The following is a 19,046-nucleotide window of genomic DNA, read 5'->3' as shown; positions in this document are numbered from 1 at the left end:
CTGCAAGCGTCTATGTGGTCTTTTCAAGAAAAGCTAACTGGGCGCATGATAGATCATAACAAACTCAACTTCATCATCAAATAAACATCTTTAACAGAAAACGAGCAACAAAATCAGCAGATCAAAGGCGGGATCCTCTCGCCTCCCTTGGCCCAGTTGGATCCCCCCCTAATAAAAAGGTTAGAGTAGGAGGAGAGTTGCCGATTGACCCCAAAAATAAAAAAATTCATGCCAAGTTGTGGGTGTTGAAGTCATAAAATGTGTAGCCACAAGAAAACCAGGCAAAAAAAAATTACCAACTATAAAGTTCACTAGTTCAGAGGAAGCAGATACTCGATGCATTAATTGCCTTAAAGAGGCATAAAGATTAACGCAGCCATTCCTTTCCTTCACAGGAAACATTCTATGCATACCAAAGAACATGATTAGCATATTCTGTCCACCGAAGGGGAGTAAACAACTGAAAAGGTATTCATAGTTTTCTCTAGACCAAAAATACATATAAATTAGAGAGTTAAGAGCTGTTTCTGGAGTTCCAAAAGTGTAATGGGACCGCTGTCATGTTTCCTCAACATCAATAGCAGCACAGATAGCCTTCCAGATGGGCACTAACATTTTTACAGGTGGATAGAGTTCCTGCAAAATAATTTCATTTAAAATAGTTAGTGAGCAGGTTTTGTAGGGGCATGGAAAGTGCATGTTAACAGTGACCGTTTGAAGAGTGTTGGAGACCCCTTTACCTTAAAAACCAACATGAGTTCTTCTTCTCCACGTATAATCAGGGCTAGGCTCCAGTAACAAGTAACTGGGGTCACACACTCATTCAGCACAGGTTTCAAGATCTTGCTAATGGGAACAAAGCGGCGAATGGTTCTTCCACTGCCAAAAAAGAATGCCTAGTCAAAAAATTGTTGGATGAGGATTTAAGGGTAAAATATGCTCACATTCGATGTTGATCACAAGAGGTCGGCCAAGACTGCTCCTAGGTACATGGCCTCATGCACAGAAGCCATTGTACTTAATGATCGTAATGTATCTTCCATCAGATTTGACTATATAATCCAACCCAATTAATTCATTAAATGTCAAAAACTTTTCAGTCAAACATGTTATAATGAATAGCAATACTCAACAAGCAAACTCTGATGAAATATTTAACAACTCGTCTGCCTCCAATATATAAGCTAATTGTATGCCTATATGTTATGACTTCAAGTTTCGTGGAAGATATATTTACCAGAAGATTTACTTTCATTTAAGAAAAATCATGCCATTAAAACTTCTTCCAACAACACAGCTTTTGTGGTCTAAGAAGTCCTAAATTAAGCGTTTCAAATTTTAGAACAGATTGTGAATTGCATATCTACATTCCCACTCATGGAACCACAGGAAAGAGGTTTGTTTTGAATAACCTAGCAAGGAATGAAAGATCACATCCGTGTGCAAGATCGAAAGGTACCTTCCATATTGAGTCTCAAGCTGAACCCCAAAAGCTGGCAGGATGATAACAGACTCTGCAGTAAGCAGAATAAAAAGAATTTCTTAATAACTGATGGCACCTGATGCCTTACACGCGTGAAATGAAAACTAGCAGCTGCATCATTCAAAGCCGTAAATACAAAGCGCACTTATCATTTTTTCCCTACGCAACTTTCATGCTTAGTTTGTTTTGCTCCATAGGGGCTGCAAGGTGAGTGCTAATAGACCAATTTTGCAGCTTTTTACCTTTCTTAACCAGCTTCTGCGATAACAGTCTGACAAACAATCCACCCACAAGCAGACTCCATGGAAGTGTGGTGAGTAAATTAAGCTGCATTTCATATTCCCATCATGTTAGACACAATAAACCATCAACTCTGTACTCAATAAATTACAGTTTAGACACACCGCATTTTGGTCAATGACGTTTCAAGAACAAGGAAATCAGCAAGAATTCTGAGCAAAGCCATGAAATCGTTCATTGACAGCAGAAATTTTTCCATTAACGTTCTGAATATTGGTTCCTCCAACCAATCTTTGCACTAAAATTGCATAATCATCAATCTCTAAAGTCATATGACACTTCTGATATTCCGAATCCCCAATGAACAAATTTCGAAACATAATTGACATTCCAACAAACAATAAGAACGGAAATTTTTTAAAAATTTCTCTTGCCATATAATCAAAACCCAGAAGAAAAAAATTTGGAAAGCAAAAAGAAAAAAGGAATTAAAGACTGAAGTTGGCCCAAAAGAAATAAATACCTGTTGAACAAAGAAGAAGAAGGGAGGACTTGCGAAGAGAAGCAAAGCAAGGAAGCAGAAAATTAAGAGCTTCTTTTGACTGCTTCTTTGGAGAACAATGCGATGAACGTCTATGGCTTCAGGTGGGCCGTTGTGAATATCGTGTATGTATTTGTATCTGCCATTCTCGAACGAATCAGCTGCTGCAGAGGATTCATCCATTTCAGTATTTCACCTCCTCACTCGGAAGTTAGGAGGTGGCCTTCGGGACGAATCTTTCTGGGGAGTTAACAAATTCTGCTCCATGAATAATGAAGCAAGCATGAAATGACTAATCTTGAAATCCGTCTTAAAATGACCACTTTCATCATTTTTTTAAAGGTTTTCTATGGCTCATTAAATTAGGTTTATCATGTTCCACGTTTCACGCTCAATGTTTGACAATACACAAGGTTTGGGCAACTGTATATATATAGTTTTGGGCAAGACAATTGCACAAATCCATGTTGATTCGAGTAGTTAAAATTGTATTTTCTTGTTTGTTACATGTGATTTAAGTATCAAAAAAAGAATAAAATTAAAAGCATGTAAAAAAATGCCAAAGGTGTTTGTGCGTGCGTTTCTTTTTTTCTTTTTTTTTTTTTGTTACAACAATTCAATCCACAATTGGTGGAACGTATACCAAGTACAACTAATAACTTTGAAACATGAATCTTGATTGTTTTTACTAGAAGACTAAAGTCTTGTTAGCCAAAAGGTGATTAAAATTTACAGTAGTCCAGTACCAGGTGTAGTCTTCTTGATTCTTGCGATTTAAAGAAACGTGACTATATTTTTTAAGTCGAGTAAAAGAAAATGTAACTGGGAAAAGCAAGATGGAAAAAAAGGAGCGCAGCAGCGATAGAAGGCAGGAAGAAAGGGGACAGAAAACAGGCTAAGGTTGAGCTTTCTGGCATCAGATAGAGAAGATCAGAGATTCACAATCCTGAAAAATATATATATATATATAAAACCAACCAACTAACTATATTGTTCAGCGCTAAGCATATATTCTAGACATGGTAAAATGTACTTCTAACATCCATCACTGCAAAATAATCAGCATCAGGTTGCAAAGAGGAGGGACTGCCTATAAAGTCTTCAGTTACAACTCTCGAACATTTCACTTTGTGTTGGGGACTGCGTACAATGTCTTCAGTTACAACCCTCGATATTTTACTTTGCTAAACACAAACGAGGAACAAGTGGAAACACAATAAATCAGCCTGTCATGTTGTAATCTTCTGCATGCAGATAAGGGTTGTAGCTCTCCGGTACCTCCATCTTCCCAAGCAACTGGTCCATTCCTACGCCCATTGAACATGCTTGGTGTTATCGAATGCTCAACAAATGCAGAACAAAGATATCCGTTATCCAGGGTTTTCAAGATCATAATATGCAAGTATACGTGCTCAATTAGATACAACATTTTATGACTTCTAGAAATAGGTGCACCTTCTGTAAGAACCTCAACATCAGCCCTCTCAATTCGACTATTGAATGTATTATAGAAGCTAAATCTTCCTTATAGATCGTGATTTCAATTCGACTGACAATTTATTTGGGTTGAAACAACTCATTTTGTAGAAAGTACAAATGGTAAGTGAAATTATCAGAAAGCCTTGCAAATGAATCGAATTTGTAATCCTAGCTGGGGTCAAATATATAGTTCTACCATCTCCAAGTAGGAGATTGGCCTTTAGCTAACTTGAAGTTTGAGTCACGCTCGTAAATGGTGCTCAGATCTCTGATAGCAAGCATGTACATCTAAGAATGTGAGTAAGTCTACATAGCTAACATGCTTCTTGCTGAGAAGTGCTATGAAAAATATTCTCGGTAGGATAGATATGTTGGATCATCAAAGTACAACCAGTTGACGATCTCAAGTTTGAGAATGTAGTCAACCAATTTAACTAGGTTATGACAAGTGTTCATTTCAGTGACTAAACGGAGGTAGGATGTTAAAAGGAAATACATACTTGGGTTTGATAACATACTTCCATAGAAGGACATCTGGCCAAAACTCCCAGCTGACTTTGAACTACCATCTGAAGGGAACATCGGCTCTGGTTTACTGCTACGTGGGTCAATGGAAAGCATCCCTGAGCTTACATCAGTGTTCTGAAAGCAGAGTTCCTCGTTCCTTGAAGTTGGAATGTGTGGAGACTGCAAATCCTCTGGCTTTGTCTTCTTGTCATTGGGTGATTCAACCTCCGTCTCCACTTCCGATTCAATGTTGTTTGATGCAGCTGCTTGTTGCTTCCTCTTTGATCGAGCACGCCTGTTCTGAAACCAATTGTAGACATTTGTTTCAGATATTTGACCGTGCTGTAACAATTCATTAGTTATCTCTTTGATCTTCTGCTTGGATGGAGCTCCATTCCCTTGATCAAATATACGCTCAAGAATCTGAAGCTGGACAGGTGTAGGGGTCCAACGTTGTCTACCAGTAATTTTATGACCAGCAGATGTCACTAGTGGGTCACAGTACAGATTTCCAAGTCTGGCACCTGAAACAACAGGAACTCAATCTTCCTTCAACAAAAAGTAGAATCAAGATGAAGGGGCTTGTTAAACAGGAATTGGACTTCATCCTCTTCCACATTCAACGCAAGGAAGAAGAGATTATGACAAGTTTTGAATTATTACAAATCCTCTGGTGTTTGCCACTGTCATCAACAAAGTATACTTTGTTAACAGATAACTGCTACATGCAGAGCTCAACTTACGGCAAAAAGAAAATCAGTTTGCCCATTTAAGGGCAGATTCATTCCAGATAATGAGGAATACAAAGATATGAAACGTCTTCTGTTTCACATACATCAAAGAAAGATCACACTCTGAAAATTGTAATCGCCACGAGATCTATTCAGTGCACAAAGATTTCAGGTTATCCAGTCATGCAGTCAACTGTGTTGGTTATTTATCCTCACTATAATTTCAGAATATCGCATGGTTTGTTTGCAGATGGGATCTTAGAAGAAGGCTGAGTATAGATATGAGAACTATCACATACTGTTGGAATTCAAGAAACATCTTCTCTGCTTACAGTTTTGTGGACAAGAAGACTACTTGGCTGGAAAAAGTGCATAGAAGATGCAGACTACCTTTCATTGACTGCAGTCTAATGCTACAAATACAGCCAAGTCAGTCCGCTTCATCTAGATGAACCTTTTGAAAGCCAAAGTTTGCAATGACCAGGCCATTAAAACAAATTTGGCTAACATGTAAAGTAGTCAAAAAGCGTGTTTCTGGAAGAAATGGCGATCAAGAAGGTAGTTAAAATCACAGAAGCATAAGGAAGACTAAGGTTGTAATGGCTTCACAAGTGGAATACTCTTCAATAACTTGCCGAGAAATAAGAGATGAGGAATCGCTGCTAGTTAAAATCAAAGAGTCAGAGGTAGGACTTTGGAAGTGCACAAAGATTTCAGGTTATCCAGTCATGCAGTCAACTGTGTTGGTTATTTATCCTCACTATAATTTCAGAATATCGCATGGTTTGTTTGCAGATGGGATCTTAGAAGAAGGCTGAGTATAGATATGAGAACTATCACATACTGTTGGAATTCAAGAAACATCTTCTCTGCTTACAGTTTTGTGGACAAGAAGACTACTTGGCTGGAAAAAGTGCATAGAAGATGCAGACTACCTTTCATTGACTGCAGTCTAATGCTACAAATACAGCCAAGTCAGTCCGCTTCATCTAGATGAACCTTTTGAAAGCCAAAGTTTGCAATGACCAGGCCATTAAAACAAATTTGGCTAACATGTAAAGTAGTCAAAAAGCGTGTTTCTGGAAGAAATGGCGATCAAGAAGGTAGTTAAAATCACAGAAGCATAAGGAAGACTAAGGTTGTAATGGCTTCACAAGTGGAATACTCTTCAATAACTTGCCGAGAAATAAGAGATGAGGAATCGCTGCTAGTTAAAATCAAAGAGTCAGAGGTAGGACTTTGGAAGAGCACAAATAATCCGAGTTATTTACATGAGAATTGATATTGTACTCGTTCTCAAAATTAAATAAATATTGATACTTTAATTCTGCTGCTGCCATTAGCTTGCCGGGAATCTTTAAGAAATAGGTTTCTCCAGCTTTGGAATCCCCATCAAATCATAAATAATTTTTCAAAATTTTATTAAAACGTACACTATGTATATAAACAAACCCAATGAACGACTTTAAAAAACTTTGACCAGACATATTGAAAGATACCAAGGAATGTGAACGCTTTGAACTCTAGACGAAGTACAATTGTCAAAATATTTGCTTATACCCCTTTAAGGTGGCTTCTCACACCCAACCCATTGAAGAAAACTAAGACAATATATACATTTGTAAAAACCAAAGACAGCACTTTTATCAATTGAATAGCAAGAAAAGGTAAAGTAGCAGCAGTAAAAGACAAGTCTCGAAATTCAACAAGCAAGATATGATCCCAACAACACCCCTTACCAAGATTTACCAAACCTGTTAAAAGGTCGCATTATTTTCTAATTTCAATGAACATAAAACAAAATTGCGATCAAACATGAACACAAACTTACACACATTCACACAGTAAAGATGATAAGCAGACAAAAAGAGAGAAAGGGCTGCTAGAAAACCTGCAAGATCATGATGGGAAGTGAGAGATTTGTGCAAATCAACAAGCTGTTCACAGATGGTAGCATAAACAGCAATTTGCTTCCTGAGAACTTCCATTTGTTCATCAGTCATAACTTTAACAAACATTCCTCCATTATTGAGTTCTTCTGCTGCTGCTGCTGCAGCAGCAGCTGTTGTTGCTTGTGGCTGCTGAGGTGGTTGTTTATCCCACTCCATAAAGAATGCTACTTTGCTTGGTTTGATGACTTCAGTTATGTACTCTCATTACAAATTGTACAGACAAAATCTATGTCTCTCTGCAACCTGAGAATTTTATCTTTCTTGAATGAAGTAAAGAAGAGACTAGAGTCAGTAAGGGGAGCAGGCAGAGAGAAAGTAAAGGCAAGAAATTTGGACCATAATAAAGACAAGACTTGGACGTATTTCCAATTATCTTTTCTTTATTTAATTCTTCTGTACGTCTTTCCTGTATTTGAATATGTTTCCATTTCTTTTTTTGGGATATAGTTTTGCATTTGTCAAACTGTGCCAATGGGCACTGGTTGAAAAGGCTCTCACATGTTGGCTTTGAATTGAAGTAAGTGAAATAAAGTTGAAAGGAAATGATTCAAGCACTCTTCAAAACACCTCGTACTATAAGGTTTTTTAAAGGAGTGTTAATATCATTTTTCAATTAAAAATGTGTTTGGTATAAAAAAAAGTAAATATGTGTATTTAAATGATAAATTATATTTAAAATAGATGTATTAATGACTGCTGTTAAGCACTTATTTAAAAATCCTATAATTTTTTTCCCTGGAGCTCTATATGGGTTAATTTTTTAGTCTCGGCCACGAATTTTGCATAGCAATATATTTAAATGCATGACACATGATCAAAATTTGAAATTCTCTTATTATTTTAGAAAATTGAAAAGAAGTGTATGTAAAATTGCCACACAGGCATTAGTTAGTTGAAACAAAAAAAAAAAGAAAATAGTGAGAAGTCGTCCAAATTAATGCACTCCAAAATGTTAGCTTGCTTTGTTTTGTCTTGTGTGACATTTTGTTCGATCGTGGTAAACATTTTTAATCAATTCTTAACCAGATTAAACTTCACTATAACAAAAATAATTACTAGTTACTGGTACTGTATTATAATAATACTCTTCTATTTGCCCGGGCAATAATTCTGGTAGCAGCGTAGCGCGCCGGGCGGGTGAGGTTCCCGCCTCTGGACAACTGACAAGTCACAAACGCGGATGTTTAGCATTAATAAAATAGAAGAATATTCAGCTACTTCGAGGAACACCGTGACCGTGCTACACACACAGTCCTGATCACGTAAAGATCACTTCCAATGTGGCACGTGTGATCTCAGGAAGATTCTGATTAGGAGAGCTGAGTTTCGTATATGGTGTATCGTGCGCCGTACAAAGAAGAAGCCGAATTTACCAAATTATTCATTAACATGCATGTATTTTTTTTTTTCTGGATATCCGGATCTACACTCGACTAATCTCACAGTGCCGGGCAGAGTAGGTCTGACCGATACCCAGAACAATAACAATTGAAACTCGAATTAGAGACTGTGGAGTGAGAACTCTACGTGAAAATCAAACTACTCCTAACATGACATTAACATGCATGTAAGACGCTAAGAAAATGAGAATTCAATTCCTGAGCTTGACAATTGTTGATAAAAAAAAAAGAAGATAGTTATAGATTTGAGAAGAATAAATTAATCGCTGAAATTATTTATAACTCTCAAAATTATAGCGTGTGTGCCGTTCTAATTATCCTAAAACAAAAATAGCCCTTAGAAAACCTTCTAGCTAGACTAAACTATTCTGCACGAGACGATGAATGAAGAAAATGAATGTTTGGTCGGAATGGAGTAGGAGACCGGGAGTATTCATTCATTCAGTGTTGGGCTGTGTTGACGAGTGTTTTTTACGACCATAGCGTTGCCATCACAGTATCAAAAGGCAGGAGCGCATCTATCGCCCGTTATGGCGACAAATTAAGAGGCAGGCTTCTTCTACGTTTATAATTCTCCGTTTGTCCCCACTTTTTTTCATTTTTCTTCCCTTTCTCACGAATTCAATCCAGTCAACACTGGTGTGGATTTGGGGCTGCAATGGAAGCAGCCATCAACGTTCAACTTGCCTGCTATACTGTACTACAACGAAGTTAGTTCAACGCTGATCTTTCATCAACCTTGAATTTTTAAGGTCTCTTGATGTGACCGTAATTCTGGGAAGGACCTTGTTTAGAAAGAGATTTTCATCAAAAAAAAAATTTTACGCATTTCGTGAATACATTTTTCAATCATTTTCTTTTACCTCATATGTATCAAACTGCTACAATACATTTTCTACAAAAATTTTAGAAAATTGCAATCCAAACAGGTGAAGAACTCAGTTGATGAGTTTTATATAAGATATTCTTTAATTTTCTTGCTTAAATTGTTAGATTCATGTATCTTTAATTACAATAGAGTTGAGAAAGTGAGCTAGTCGTACACACCGAAAAATTAACTCAAACATTATGACTCGAAAAATGAGAATTTAGTAACTTCACAAACTAAATAGTAGTTCATGGCCGGTTGCTCTATGCAGGGATCAAACCATAAAATTTAAGGTGATGTTTGGATTGCATTTTTCTGAATTTTTTCTAAAAAAATTACTATAGTGATTTGATATACATAAGATAAAAAGGTGATTAAAAAATATATTCACAGAGAACGTAACAAAGAAAAATTACTTTCCAAACAAGGCTACTCTGAGAGGATAATCTTTACGCACATGCACAACTTTAGCGCCAAAATAGAAGTTGACGTAAGATCTTTATGGAGGGTGAAAAAAGTTTTTTAATACGTAAAGGAGATTTTTAAAAGCTTTCAAAATTTTAGGGGGAAAAGAAAAAGAAAAAGAAAAAAACACATGCATGTCTTACATTTGAGTTGTTGGGTTAATTGTACTTGCCTTCTAATATAATATGGCTATCGAGTTCATAAATTTATTATATTGCGTGTTTGCTTAATATTTTAGAAGATCAAAATCCATAAATAGGAGTGAGGTTTGCGTGGGAAGAAGAGACTTTTTGGTACAAAACATTCATGGGAATAAATCATGATTAAATTTAACGCGAAACTTCCTTTCATTTGACACTAACGTGCATCCTCACATGCATCTTACCTGGTAAATTCGGCATCTTCAAAGTGTAACGAAATCCATGGACTTTGGAATATAATGCCAAATTTTCCAAAGAAAAAATGATTAAGAATGACCCAAACTGTAGATAGATCCAACCTTTCACCTAGAATTCCTAAATCATATGTACATCACCCCAATCTTGTCTCGTGACAATTCCTCATTTCCTTTCTCCTTCTCCTTCCATTTTTTTTTTTTAATTTTAAATTTTTTATGGGGTTGGTTGGTGACAATTTGGATTAATGCAATACTAGGTTGAGTTCCGCACACGTCTTTGTCCGGTTCTAAGATTTCTCAGCTGAGGACAACCGGAGACTCACCGACATGGCATGTGCACCGCAGCCGCAGCGGCGGCGCAGCAGATGGCCAGACAAATGCCCACCGAAATATTCCTGTCCTGTCACTAAATTATTTAGTTAATTGTTTACTCTTTTTTCATTATTTTTTTGTATAGTATAAATGGGAGATCTCGAATCAGTGACCTCTTATTTACACTCTCGCTTTCCGTGCAATCTAACCCATTCTTCCACTAAATTGTTTACATTTGTAGTTCCTACAAATTAATTAGAAGGAGTAATAAAGACACGAAAGCTTAGTTTTACCAAATTGTAGTTAAGAACAAAAACACCGAGTGCATCAATAATAGGTTGTTGTTCACGATTTGTTAAGGATGTTGACTGCAAATTTTGTTTTTCTTTTTAATATCTGTCCCTCTAAAAACCTGTATCATTATGTATTGAACGGTCGATTGCTTTGTTTAAATGTTCGAAGTTTATGAACTGTTAATATTTTCGCCAAACCAAATAAACTTGAGTGATTCCCGATAATTATAAAGGCTTGAAAAGATTTGATGATTCCATTTAGAGAAAGCTAATAGAAATGCTAGTGGGGAAATGAGACCTACTACAATGCATTTCTCCAACCAAAAAAAAAAAAAAAAATTTGCAGCCAAAAAGTAGGAATAATTAGTGTTAGGACATAATTATTAATTAGTGTCTAATCAGGTGCATTATGAGAGTAATCAGGTAAATGCTTTTTCGCCATCAGTTTGGGATAGTGATGAACCATGCATGCGGATACATTGGATTCCTAATATGTTAAAGAGTTACTTGCCGGAATTGAAGTCAAAATATGCCACAATTTCGTACTGTCTTTTATGCTCAATTTTAGTAGTAGTGGTTGTTATCACTAACACGAATAGATTCTTAAAAGAATTTTTAGCAATGTTACTTACTAATCTTAACCTCCCCCCAAATAAAAAGGATTTTCTAAAATTTGTTGCTGATGACAGATAATTTAACCATATTCAAAATATCCCTGATGCAAGTCATGTCCAAAAGGAACTGGAAATATGATGAGATGCTAGGATTTACAGGATCAAGCAACAAGGTTCAAAGCTGCAAATGTGATTGGAAAAATGTGGAGTAGTTTGCTACTGTACAGCGTACACGCTTTGCGACAAACCCGTCTGGCAAGTGGATTTTTTGAATGTTTGTCTAAAACTTTACCGTAACTTACTGTAGAAATTATAGAAAAAATTTTTGAAGTGTGTAAATTTTTGAATATTTTGAAGTGTATAATTTAAAAAAACTTTAAGAAATTTATTGAGCTTACTGTAATTAAAGTTATTAAAAAACTTGTAACAGTTGCCAAACAAGGCCAAAGTTATTACTCTTCTTCAACACCGCCCAAACAGGATAAATTGGTTTACCAAACAAGCCCATAAGCGAAAGCTGTTTGCCCATCTAATATGGGAAGAACATGAAATTCTTTGATGTTCGCATGGGAGCTTAATATTGGATCCCCAACCCCAAGTCACAACTAATGTACTAAATAACCCTGAATTTTCTTGTATATCTTGGAAGTAGTGGGGATCCTATAAGGACATCCACCTTAAGACTTTTTGTAGTCATGGTGAATTGCTTTTTCCGTGTTACCTTTTCTTACTAAATTTTTTTCAGCATGCATGAGATTTTAGTGTTCCCTTTTGTCGGAAAAGTGTTTTTGAGTGGGATTAAGTTTTCTGCCTCGACTACTTTATTACAAAGACTTCCCGGGCTAGGAAATCATAAGGCTTTCTATTTTCTTGGTTTGCATGTGTGTGAGATAGATTTTGTCCCAAAGGTCAGCAACATTTACAGAAATGAACGCGTACTCTCAAGATGGACTTCCTTGAATTCTTGCCAGTGGATTCGTTTGCTGGGCTAAGCTGTTGCTGTATTGGCTTCTAAAACAACCAAACTTTGTATTTGACAATTGATGAACTCATTCAAACGAATAAATAACACTGAGTGACCAAAAAATATATTCCTATACACCAACCAATTTACATCACAACCCCAGACAGACCTAAGTCCTATACAAACAACAAAAAGCATCCACAAATAATACTACCGTAAACATTCAACTATGTCTATATTAAGTGCTTTCGGGTAGTGAAAGAATTCATTTTTGTCAGCTCAATTAGGCATACCAAGAAATTGGCATGTTACTCGAGTAGTCAAGTCTCAGTTTTAGAGCAGCTGCATTGCTTTGGTAAGAAGAATTCACAAGGCTCCACATGCACAGGATTTTTCTTCCATAAAATTGGACTGTAAATCCTTGACCATTTCATCAACTAGATCTCCAAAAATCTGAGATTCCGTATCCTTTCCTAGAGCGTTGACATCATCATCCATCAATCTAGACCATGGAGAGGACTGCAGATCTCGAGCAACCATCATATCAAGAGAATAAAAAGATTTGTCTGGTGGGGGATGTACATAACCACTGATAATTTGCCACACTTGATTCGATAACTTCCTTCCACGTAATGGCCGCACGGCAGGATGACTGGCCTTTCTCATGAATTTAGACATTGACACAGGTGGTCCAAGTACATTTGGAAGTGCTTCATTCAACAAATCATACAGTATTTTATGATTTGACTTCTCACCTTGATCCTTAATGGACCCTTCATCATCCTTATTCCTATGTTTGTAAGATTCTTCCACTTCTTCAAATACCTGATTGGTGATAGGCCTTCCAAGTAGGTCCCATTTTGCTAACGCTTTATCACATGAACCATCATACAAACCGGAAAACAGAAGCAAATCTCTAATATATGCTTCCATTGGGTCTTCAATCTCAATGATATCAGTTTCCATTGGCTGCTCATCAATGATAGCATCCTTGGAACCATCAGTTTCGAGTTCATTCAATTGCCTCCTTAGCTCTGTGTTATCAATGAACCAAAATACTGTTAGCATCTGAAAAGAATTGTGCTGTTAATTATTGTTTTAAACTCCATGCAACCTTGTATTTCAGGCATACTTTGCAAATCACAAGTAATATACGAGAAAACTATCCAAGTGCTGTATCTTTCACTACAGAGAGTCAGTTTGCTTCAAGAGACCAAGCAAATGCAACTACTTGATCTACAAACTAATAGTAATGTCCTAATAGCATTTAGAGATCGTTGAAGACAATTGAAGCAATTGTCTCTTCAATTGTCTACACTTACCTTTTAAGTTCGATCTGATCTCTCTGAAAACGTTTGGCATCATGCTATCCTCTACCGATGCTACATCTGATACTGATGTTGAGCTAAAATACTCTGCTGGCCTCCAGTACTCTTCATGAACACTGCTGCACACAGATGCAGGACTTGGAGGCACCTCGGTAGGATTTTCCTAGATTCATAAGACACTATTAACGTTAAGTCACAACTCACCCTCAATGGGTTTGTTCACAAGAAACCTTTTTATTGGAAACATTTTTCATTTGGAAGGAAAAATTGAAAGAAGAATCAGAAAGATCCTTACATGTCTATCATAAAAGCTCATCATCATGCTTGGCCGCCTCAAGAAATCTTTCACACAATCCGGTTTATTATCCTGTTGATCCTCTAAGGATTGGATCTTTCTACCAAAGAGCCTACCTTTAAGTGTAAAACTGTATTTGAGACTAGTAACTTTTTCTCGGAGATTGAACTTTTCCTTTTTTCTCTTTTTCACATTCAATGTCACCTTTTCGAATGCTTCATGCTTTCTTCTGATCTGAGCCCCAGTCATCATATGCCGGTCCTCAAGGAGCAGCTTCCCAAATGATGTTCCCGATACTGGGGCAGACAAAGATCTAATGAGGTTCCTTGGAGATAATTCCTCATGAATCTCTGTATTGTCATTGGGCTCCCGTCTGAAAGATCTGCTTTGAAAATCTGATTCATCTTTCAAGCCATCCCAATACCTCAATTTATTTTTTCCACTCAAGACTTTTCTTGATTCTTCTGTTCTTCTCCTTCCACTACTCAACATTGATGATCTTGTGCTTCCTTGAGCAACAACAGGTACACCTTGATGAATTTCTTCCTTCAGAACATTTCTCAACCTTTCTGCCAAGAATCTTCTTGTATCTCTGCTAATGAACTCAGGAGAACCCATTCCATTGAACTGAATTTCACTTCTATAAGACCTTGTAGATTCTGAGCGAAATAAGTTCATTCCAAGGTCCCTAGTAACACTTTCTCTGACCTGTTTTGCTATACGTTGAGCTATCTGTTTAGGATCTGATGGCTTTTCGCTATATGGTGTTTCGATTCCCCCTCCTCTGACACTTGTGCTTCTTTTAGAATTTCTACCTTGCAGCTCAGATTTCAGCCTTTCCTTGACCTCCTCAAGAAAATCTTCTATACTACCCCGCTCTTCTGAAATACATGGAGAACTTGCCCAAGACTCTTCACAATTGCCCATTGTATCAGGACCAGGCCTCAGAATCACAATTTTTGAGGGTCCAGAGGCAGCATCAAATTCCTCACCAGAATTCACTAGAGGAGGCAGCTTAAAATCCACACTAGGTGTTCTTTTCCTTGCATTAACTGACTCCAGTTGCCCAGCTGTAAAAGACTTCATTTTTTTGTTATGTAAATAATCTCTTTCAGTTGCTGCCATTCTACCCTCATTCAGTTCAATGGGCTTTTCACTTTCCATCTTTCTAACTGAATTTGCATAAAGAACCATCTTTTCCTTATTGAGGTTCTCCTGAGCAATCCACTGGCTTGGAGTACAATCAAGTTCGATGACCTTAGAACATTCCTTCATCCTTGCCAATTGCCATGCTTCAAATTCTTTTTTAAACTTCTGTAGTTCCTCCTCTTGAGGATGTTCACGAGGTCTGGGTTTATCCAAAATTGCATTGTCATTCCATCGATCGGGATTCATTCCTTCAATACTGTCAAAAGAATTGAACTTCTTGTGTCTGGAAGACTTTGATGCACAAGGAACATGACCAATTGAGGCATTCTTCAAAAGGTTCTCTTGACAGAAGTTTTGTGCATGCAGTTCATTCTTTTTCTCAACTTTCTGTGCAACTGGTTTTGTTTCTGATGGTAACATATCTACTCCCATTAAACGGGCTATTACACTCGGTGCATTATGTTTGGTGTTCTGTTTTCTGTATATTTCTTCACTGATCAGCTTTTTCATTGGAGCCTCAGTTGAAAAATGGTTCTCAGGCCAGTTGTATGGCACATCATATTCAAACTGCAACAAATACGAAACCTTGAGTGAAATTGCACAACATAAATTGTGATACACCAGATTCCAGATAAACATTATATATATGCCCTTTTAAGCTTGAAGGATGTTTTAGAAGTGAAAATCTGAAACTTGACATAAATCTGGTTGCAAAGATGCAACTAATATCATGAAGTAATAAAAGTTAAGTGGATCTGTAAAAAAATAAGCCTTACCAGTAAATATTGGTATTACTTCTGATAGACAGTAAAATATGATCAAAACGATTAACGTGAAAAAAGAAGCAAGAAAATAAAAGTCAATCCGATAAATATATGCTAACTCTCAACTGAAAAGCCAAAAGAAATGTGACAAATATCTGTCAACTCTCATTCCATCCCTCTTACCCTAGCTCTTCAGAAAAGACAGTTAATTAGCTTGTTTCCATGTTATAAGAAAGACCACCAACAACACTATATAAGCGAAAACTCCAGGTACCTACCCCAAAAAGAGTGGAAAGTCCAAAATTGGGAGATAACAAGCCTATCAAAAAGTCTAAAAGCCTTAAGTCTCTCATAATTTGAGATACACTAAGAATAGTGGATTCAGATTTGCAGAACATAGTAAGATACAATCCATACACATTGCTTTTCATACATACATGACCGCATCCACATGTATTGTGGAGATACAGGTACATCTTTTAGTTACATGCTAAGGTTAAGAAGGATCTAACAGAGAAAGTTGAATATTGACTGCACCCTTAATCACCTCTTCTGCCTCTCCTAAACACTATTCTTATGATTACTCCAGACCTTAATGTTCCAACTTGACCTTTACATTTTCTGCTTTACACTGCTCATATCAATTGACTACAACATCTTTGTACCTGAAAGTTCTTTAGCGGGAAACGATTAACAAGAAAATGGGAATAGAGAAATCTTTAAATGCAATAAGTGTGATTAAGTTGTACCATTCTATTGTCTTCACCATGAAAGCTCTGGGAAGTTTCTACTGGCAGCTCCAAGCTGTTTCGAGGTGCCTCTAAACCTGCGGACGAGTTTACAAAAGCAATATAAATCTCGTGAGGAAACAATATGTAAAATGTGTTTACTTTCAAATAAATTAGAAGTGGCCACTTGATTTTTCTAAGGCATCCAACTGAATTAGCAAATTCTTAAACAACAGAATGCACGGCCTTGAACCAAACGTGGTAAAGCAAGAGCTTACAGCACAGCAGTAAACCCAAGGAGTCCAAAACCAATCACCTTAGTGAGTTGAAAAAAAGCCCAAAAAGAGACAGTAATTTTCAGTTGAAACAATAAAAATTCAATTAAGTGGAGCCAACATAAGCTATAGAATTATAGCTAGTTCTAGCACACCATCTGCCATCTATACTTCGTATAATATACTCACCATCAACCTGTCTTTTTTGTGTAACAACTTTCTTAGCCATGTTGCCTTGATTATAGTCAATGACGTGGAATAAACTTCCCATTCAGGCTGTGGGACAGCCCAGAAACTCCAATTTTCCTAGGAAGGCATCTCAGTATCATTGCATAAAACGAAAAGCTACCAGATGTCATCAAACAGAAAGCACCCCTCAAAATTGGTTAAAAAAAAACCTGCAAATCAATGAGATTGAGTAGATTAACATTGGAAAACAAAATCATTTTGCCTGATATATCATTTTTCTTTAGAAGCTAGGCGATTTCATTTTCCATTTTAATATAACAAAGTTGAAAAGCGCCAAGTATAAATGACATTTTGTATTACAAATAGCCACACAGTATTTTCTTTACTTTTATCCTCAAAAGCAACTTCCAAGTTCAGGTTAAAGTTCCTCTTCAGATTTTGGCATGCGGTTCACGGACTCAAGTATAAAAGTTAAACACTTGATGAATAATAATTAGTTAAATACATGAACTATGCACCACAAAGAAATAATCTACCAACCTGAAAATTGCAGTTAATTGTATCATGGGTGAAAACCTGAGAATTCCCAACAGTATGTAGTGATCCAAAATTCTATTCTTTTTCCTATATCTTATACGTTTCCAAGCTAATAAAGTGACGTTATTGCAGGTAAAAGTAGAAAATTTGACTGATCCAGCAAATGCTGTAGTGCACATGATTTACCGACTACAAAAAGTTCATGCCATTATAGAAATGAACAACTCTAAAACTAGTACACTAGAAACAGAAATCCAAGCACAACGACCACGCAAAATTTTACTTATACAAGCATCATTCCTAACTTCAGTGGAATGATCAATTTTTCAACTTCCAACAAAAGAAAACATGAATACCAACCCATCACACAAATCCCACAAAAGTGAAAATAAACTTTTAACAACGATCAAGAAACACGAAAGCAGCAGGCTCATAACAAATTCAAAGATAAGCCCAGACGAAATCTCCTATAAGACACTCGAATTCATACCATCAACAGCAAAATTTAATCTTTTGAGAATCTGGGATGGTACAATGATGATTAAGCACAATCTGGGACTTACTTAATAAATCAGCAGAAGCTTAATGCTCGGGCAGAATCAAAACTTTCAGGGATTCTTGTAAAAGGAGTCAAATTTCAGCCATAACAGTTGTAAGATTAGTTAAGACTTTGAATTTGGATAGAGAAGCAAAGAAAGAGAAGAGAGAGAGTTCTGTATTTGACAGAGGAGAAATGCATGAAAAGTGTGTACTGTGGAATGAGAAGAAAGAGAAAAGGAGAGTGAGTGAAAGAAAAAACAAATAATACAAATACTGATAAGTATAATAACAACCATTGAGTGAAAAAAGTTCGCCTTTTAGCATGAGAGTCCATTGCGGGAATAATCACTCGCTCGCCTGCACACGATCAAAAAGGTCTTCTCTCTCTTTCTTGTTTTTCTGTTTTCTGGTCTGTTTTGTTTTTTGTATTTCCTTTTTTTTTTCTTTTTTTGCTCTTTTAAGTTGTTAGGATAGAGATCAGGTACGTAAATGGACCACCATAAGTATGTTGAAAAAATTGCGGGCTTCAATTTGACAGCTTCGTTATGTTGTCTTCGGCCTTTTTTGACTTGGTGTAGCATCGACCCGGTTGCCATGTATCACGTTATTAGTGTGTTTGGATTGACATTTTTTCCAAAAAAAAATTATTGCATCCTAAATATGTTTTTTTCCCAATTACTTTTTTAAACTTTTTTTTTATTTTCACATGCATCATATCTCAAGAAGTGTTACGATGTTATCTCAAAAAATAATTTTCCACATAATCATCGATCCAAATGGACTAAATTGTTAAAAGTCAATTATGGAACACGAATTTTGGTAAATATTTCAACCAAAGATATGCTTGTCCACAGCCTGGTCACTCATTCTTATGTCAACATTCTCTTCCATTGCAAATATGGGTCATAAAGAGATAGGAGAAGACAAAGATCAGAAAAGATTATCTTAATTCAACATATCGTTTTAATTGAACTTGATATCATATATGTTTCTAA

General features: G+C 36.5%; 3 protein-coding genes across 5 annotated transcripts; all 3 read right to left on the bottom strand.

The window, feature by feature from the left end:
* Positions 1–315: 315 nt before the first annotated feature.
* LOC113701343 (uncharacterized) lies at positions 316–2,592 on the bottom strand. The gene is made up of 5 exons (XM_027221943.2): positions 2,247–2,592; positions 1,726–1,810; positions 1,460–1,514; positions 741–879; positions 316–636 (listed from the first exon to the last, which is right to left on the bottom strand). The coding sequence occupies exons 1-5, from the start codon at positions 2,445–2,447 to the stop codon at positions 559–561; spliced, it is 558 nt and encodes a 185-aa protein (XP_027077744.1). The 5' UTR covers positions 2,448–2,592; the 3' UTR covers positions 316–558.
* A 609-nt stretch (positions 2,593–3,201) lies between these two features.
* Positions 3,202–7,241, bottom strand: LOC113700432 (WUSCHEL-related homeobox 8-like). 2 transcript variants are annotated; one of them, XM_027220869.2, is made up of 3 exons: positions 6,873–7,241; positions 4,244–4,774; positions 3,202–3,571 (listed from the first exon to the last, which is right to left on the bottom strand). In XM_027220869.2, the coding sequence occupies exons 1-3, from the start codon at positions 7,087–7,089 to the stop codon at positions 3,486–3,488; spliced, it is 834 nt and encodes a 277-aa protein (XP_027076670.1). In that variant the 5' UTR covers positions 7,090–7,241; the 3' UTR covers positions 3,202–3,485. The 2 variants fall into 2 exon arrangements, with proteins under 2 accessions (XP_027076670.1, XP_027076671.1); XM_027220870.2 differs by having other exon boundaries at positions 4,262–4,774; positions 6,873–7,226.
* A 5,117-nt stretch (positions 7,242–12,358) lies between these two features.
* On the bottom strand, positions 12,359–18,466 carry LOC113702199 (uncharacterized). 2 transcript variants are annotated; one of them, XM_072059879.1, is made up of 6 exons: positions 18,345–18,466; positions 16,975–17,183; positions 16,532–16,608; positions 13,870–15,585; positions 13,569–13,737; positions 12,359–13,280 (listed from the first exon to the last, which is right to left on the bottom strand). In XM_072059879.1, the coding sequence occupies exons 2-6, from the start codon at positions 17,054–17,056 to the stop codon at positions 12,613–12,615; spliced, it is 2,712 nt and encodes a 903-aa protein (XP_071915980.1). In that variant the 5' UTR covers positions 17,057–17,183; positions 18,345–18,466; the 3' UTR covers positions 12,359–12,612. The 2 variants fall into 2 exon arrangements, with proteins under 2 accessions (XP_071915980.1, XP_027079071.1); XM_027223270.2 differs by lacking the exon at positions 18,345–18,466 and adding an exon at positions 18,075–18,341.
* Positions 18,467–19,046: the final 580 nt, after the last annotated feature.

Source organism: Coffea arabica, chromosome 7e (genome assembly GCF_036785885.1).
Source record: "Coffea arabica cultivar ET-39 chromosome 7e, Coffea Arabica ET-39 HiFi, whole genome shotgun sequence".
Taxonomy (NCBI): domain Eukaryota; kingdom Viridiplantae; phylum Streptophyta; class Magnoliopsida; order Gentianales; family Rubiaceae; genus Coffea; species Coffea arabica.
The sequence above is the reverse complement of the archived record's forward strand: the minus strand, read 5'-3'. Positions and strand labels throughout refer to the sequence as shown.